This window comes from Hyaena hyaena, unplaced genomic scaffold (assembly GCF_003009895.1).
Source record: "Hyaena hyaena isolate Hyena2069 unplaced genomic scaffold, ASM300989v1 scaffold_182, whole genome shotgun sequence".
Taxonomy (NCBI): Eukaryota; Metazoa; Chordata; class Mammalia; order Carnivora; family Hyaenidae; genus Hyaena; species Hyaena hyaena.
This window is the reverse complement of record NW_024080814.1, coordinates 641473-646371: the sequence shown is the minus strand read 5'-3', so window position 1 is coordinate 646371 and position 4899 is coordinate 641473. Positions and strand designations below refer to the sequence as shown.

The 4899-nt window shown below is 47.2% G+C and overlaps 1 protein-coding gene across 2 annotated transcripts in view; it reads left to right on the top strand.

The window, feature by feature from the left end:
* The first annotated feature begins 3281 nt into the window (after positions 1-3281).
* MRPS35 (mitochondrial ribosomal protein S35) overlaps positions 3282-4899 on the top strand; it is a 46684-nt gene continuing 45066 nt past the window's right edge. Inside the window, exon 1 of one of the 2 annotated variants that reach the window (XM_039240839.1) lies at positions 3282-3451. In XM_039240839.1, coding sequence (XP_039096770.1) covers positions 3340-3451 — 112 coding nt within the window. In that variant the 5' untranslated portion in view covers positions 3282-3339. Of the gene's footprint in view, positions 3452-3808; positions 4174-4899 lie in introns of those variants that run through there. The other variant, XM_039240840.1, reaches the window with a different exon arrangement.

Here is a 4899-nt window from a genome sequence, read left to right as displayed (position 1 = left end):
TTTTTTATTTATTTCTAGGAGAGAGAGAGAGACAGCGTGAGCAGGGGAGGGTCAGAGAGAGAGGGAGTCACAGACTGAAACAGGCTCCAGGCTCTGAGCTGGCAGTCAGCACAGAGCCCGACGCGGGGCTCGAACCCACAAACCGCGAGATCATGACCTAAGCGAAAGTCGGACGCTTAACCGACTAAGCCACCCAGTCGCCCCTAAAATGTGTATTTTGTGGGCACCTGGGTGGCTCGGTCAGTTAAGTGCCTGTCTTCAGCTCAGGTCATGATCTGTCCCACAGTTCATGGGTTCGAGCCCCACATTGGTCTCTGTGCTGACAGCTCAGAGCTTGAGCCTGCTTCAGATTCTAGGTCTCCCTGTCTCTCTGCCCCTCCCCCACTCACACTCTGTCTTTCTCTCTCAAAAATAAATACCAAAAAAAAAGTTTTAATGTGTATTTTGCTGTAAGAAGGTACAAAAGTATACAAAGTTAAGGCTTCAGAAATCTCACCTCTTTCCAAATCCACTCCCTCCAGTTTGCTGTTACTTTATAGAACATATACTGCATATTAAAAATATTTTACACAAATGGAATTATATGATCCATAACCTGCACTTTTTAAAACAACTATATATTTTGGACAATATTCCATGCTAACCGATTTATACCCACTCAGTCCTCCTCAAGGCTGACATCAGTGGTTCTCAATTCTGCCCACATATTAGATTCACTTGGGAAACTTAAAAACACAACCAAAAACGCAATGCACTTCAGAGTGAGGACCTACACAAGTTTTCTTAAAATATCTGGAGGTAATTCTAATGTGCAGCCAGGATTAGGTTTCCATGTGGCCAAGTAGGACTCTGTGTTGTATATATATATCTTAAATGTATTTAGGCAATACTGTTTTGATGGATAGTTAGATTGCAAGGTCCATTCCCATACCTGGATACTGTCTATTTACCATGCTTGTGAGTAAACATATTCTGTTCACTCACTTTTTATAAAGAGGTTAGTTTTGACCAAAACTTCTCTGACAGAAAGTCATCAGATTAACCTATGGTTTAAACATAACCCAATATCAAAACCCTTAATATTTAAAATTATTCCACACAGGACTAGCTACATAATTTGTGAACCCCATACAAACTGAAAACGTGAGCCCTTTGTTTTAAAATTGTCAATAATTTTGGGGTACCCAGGTGGCTCAGTCTGTTAGGCATCTGGCTTCGGCCCAGGTCATGATTTCATAGTTCGTGAGTTCGAGCGAGCCCCACGTCTTGGGCTCTCTGCTGTTCCCGTTTTCCATGAAACTGAAGCTCAGACATGTTAGGTGGATTTTCCCCAGATCACAATGAAACAGAGCCTGGATTCGAGCCTTCTATCTACCCGACTAAAAGGCCATGCTTTTAATCTTAAATATAGAGGAGAGGGTAGAACACCATGTGAAGACAGAGCAGAGACTGAAGTCCTGTGTCTACAAGGGCTGCCAGCAAACCGTCAGAAGTGAGGAGGAAGGCAAAAACAGATTCTCTCAGAACCTCCAGAAGCAACCCTTAAGTCTTATTTTTAAAAATTGTTTTAATATTTTAATATTTAATATTGTATTTAATATTTGAGAGAGAGAAACAGAGTGCGACCAGGGGAGGGGCATAGAGAGAAGGAGACACAATCTGAAGCAGGCTCCAGGCTCTGAGACGTCAGCACAGAGCCCGATGCGGGGCTGGAACCCACAAACTTCAAGATCATGACCTGAGCCGAAGTCGGCCGCTCAACCGACTGAGTCACCCAGGTGCCCCTCGACTTCATTTTAAAAGAGATTTCCTTTTATTAATTTTCATAGAACCAATGCTGCTAACACCTGGATTTTGGATTTTTGGCATCTACGACTGTGAGGGAACAAACTTCTGTTGTTTGAAGTCACTCCGTTTGTGGCACTTTGTTACAGCAGTCCTAGGACATGAGTACACCGAATACACTGTACCTCTGTTTTGAAAAAATTATGGGATGGCCAGAAAAGATGGGGATGGTGATGATCACAAATACTTGCTGCTATCATGCCTGCCATCCCCTCCACCCAATACTGACTGATGACCACAGCACACTGAATGCTTGCACACAATACTCTGAGATACCTGCACACCTCTCTCTGCTCTGCTTGGTATGCTTACCAAGAGTCAGTCATGTTTGGTCCCATTCTTCTTGTAATTTTGTACTTCAGTTAAATATTATAGTATCTATTTTTTAAAAAGAGGATAATTTTATTAAAGGTTGTATGTTAATCCATCTTAGGGTAGAGGTTGTCAAAATAGGTTCCAACCCAAGATGCCTTGAGGCCAAAAGACCTTGAACTCTACAGACACACACATCTATACCCATTTATAGAAATAGGGTAGGGTAGAAAATAAGAGAACTCATTTAAAGAATGACCACTATTTTCTAGGTTCCGACTTTGTAACCTGGTTTACAAAGGAGCTAACCAAATAATTCCCAACAATTCTAGCCTAGGTACACAGGGTGCTCACTGAATGCTAATCTCTCACCTAGAGCTTTGTACACATATCTTTTAAAAATGTTTAATGTTTATTTTTGAGAGAGAGAGAGAGAGAGAGGGAGGGAGACTGAGAGCAAGGAGGGGGAGGGGCAGAGAGAGGGGGAGACACAGAATCTGAAGCAGGCTCCAGGCTCTGAGTGGTCAGCACAGAGCCCAATATGGGGCTTGAACTCACCAAGCAGGGATCAGGATCTGAGCCAAAGTGGGATGCTTAACCATACTTAAGGGGCTGAACCACCCAGGTGCCCCAGAGCTTTGTATGTATTAACTTGATTAGGATCAACCCAGCCAAGGAAAAAAGAAGTCAAGTTTTAAACTCAAGTGGTCTGGCTCGAAGAGGCTATTCATTTTAACTACTATCAGCAACTGCCTCGCCCTCAGAGTATATCACTTGCACCAACTCGAGGCTTCTTTAAACCAAGAAAACGTGACAAAGCAGCAACTGCAAAGGAGGAGGGCCCGAAGGTAAGCTGCCAGACTCCTGGGCCATTGGAAATCCCACCCGGACCACCTTCGCCCTCTTTAAGCCACATTTCCCTCATCCCTTACGCTCGTCTTTGGACTCACTGCTTCCATTTCATTTTCAACCTTGTTGTTGTCTTTTCATTCCTTTTTCCTATTTGGGGGTGATCTTCTTGAACATTAGACTCCAACCCTGACTTTGCAGGCCCACGTGTTTTCGGTTTCTTCACCCGAGGGGCGGGGCAAGCCGAGGCGACGTGCGCGGTAGCGGCCGCACAGCCTCCTCCCTCTTACTCCTGGCTGCGCGTGTCCCATCCGGCTTGCCGTCTTCGCGGCCATGGCTGCCGCCGCCCTCCCCGCGTGGCTGGCCCCGCAGCCAGCGGCCACGACCCTGCGTGCCTTCTGCACCGCCGCATCTCTGGCCACCCGCTCTGCGATACGAAGCCAGCGTGAGTGTCTGTTGCGTCGCCTCCGGGCTTTGGGGGAGGAGAGAGGGTGGCACACGGAATCCATGATGGCCGCTGCCGTGGCCGGGGCCCCGCCGCCCGGGGGAGAGCCGGTACGTCCTCTGCTAGCCTGCTGCTGCGCCTCCTGGTAGGAAGGTCGCAGGTGTGGGTCTGACCTCTGCGGCCGTGTCGCCGGCTTCCCAGTCGCCGCTTTCTGTTTCTGGGTGCTTTGGGCGTGGCGAGCTTGCCCCTCCCTCCCCCCGGGACCCGCGCTGTCTGGTCCTCCCTTGCGCGGCCGTAGGCGCGGGGTCCCTCTAGTTATTGGGGCTCGGTGATGTTTGTTGGCCAGTGTTGAACCACGGCTTTTCCCGAACGTTAAGAGAATATACGGTTGTCCCGGAACAAACTGCAACTCTGAATTCCAGCCTTAGCCATGCCACCAAATGGGATGGCCTTCATTCAGCGGGCATTATTGACATGACCTTCATTCAAGATACCGTTCTTGCCTTGGAGGAGTCCGTAGAAAAGACAGATTTGTTAACGGAATCATACTGTGCAGTGTGAGGTGCCGTATTGGAAGCTTGAAGGGAAGAACAGAGGGGTATTGAGGAAGAGCCCGCAAGAGTCACGGACAGCTTTGTCAAGGAGGAGTCAGGTCCTGTCATTCACCAGGTGCTATCCGTGGCACCTTCTAAAGCATCTTCTAATTTTCGTATAACCAACAGGTTAGGCCACCGTCTCTCACTTTTTTTTTTTTTTTTTTTAATTTCTAGGAGAGAGAGACAGCGTGAGCAGGGGAGGGTCAGAGAGAGAGGGAGTCACAGACTGAAACAGGCTCCAGGCTCCGAGCTGGCAGTCAGCACAGAGCCCGACGCGGGGCTTGAACCCACGAACCGCGAGATCATGACCTAAGCGAAAGTCGGACGCTTAACCGACTAAGCCACCCAGGCGCCCCCATCTCTCACTTCTATAGTAGTTTCTTTACTGCTCCCTATTTCTGCTCTTGCTCTCCAACATTGAATTCTCACTGCAACCAGAGTGAAGAATTCAAAAAGTGAATCTTACCTTGCCACTCCCTTGTTCAAAATCTGGAAAAGGTTTCTCATTGCTTAAGATGTGATACATTCCTTAACTCGTCAGAGTGGCTCTATACTCGTAATGCTTGGCCCTTTTATTAGATTTCTTATTCCTTCTGTACTCTGTGCTAGGTAGTGTTATATAGGGATGTAGCAAGGTCTCTTAACCTCATGAAGTTTACATTCTTTTAGGAAATCTGACTATAAACAAAACAGTGTCAGGTGGTGATTAGTGCTGTGAAGAAAAATAAACCAGGGTATCGAGAATATGGATTGGAGGAGTACTGGTTCTAGAGCAGGAAAAGATTGGGTAGTCAGGAAAGACCTCCCTAGAGAAGTGACATTTGAGCAGAGTCCATGGGGGGGGGGGGGGGG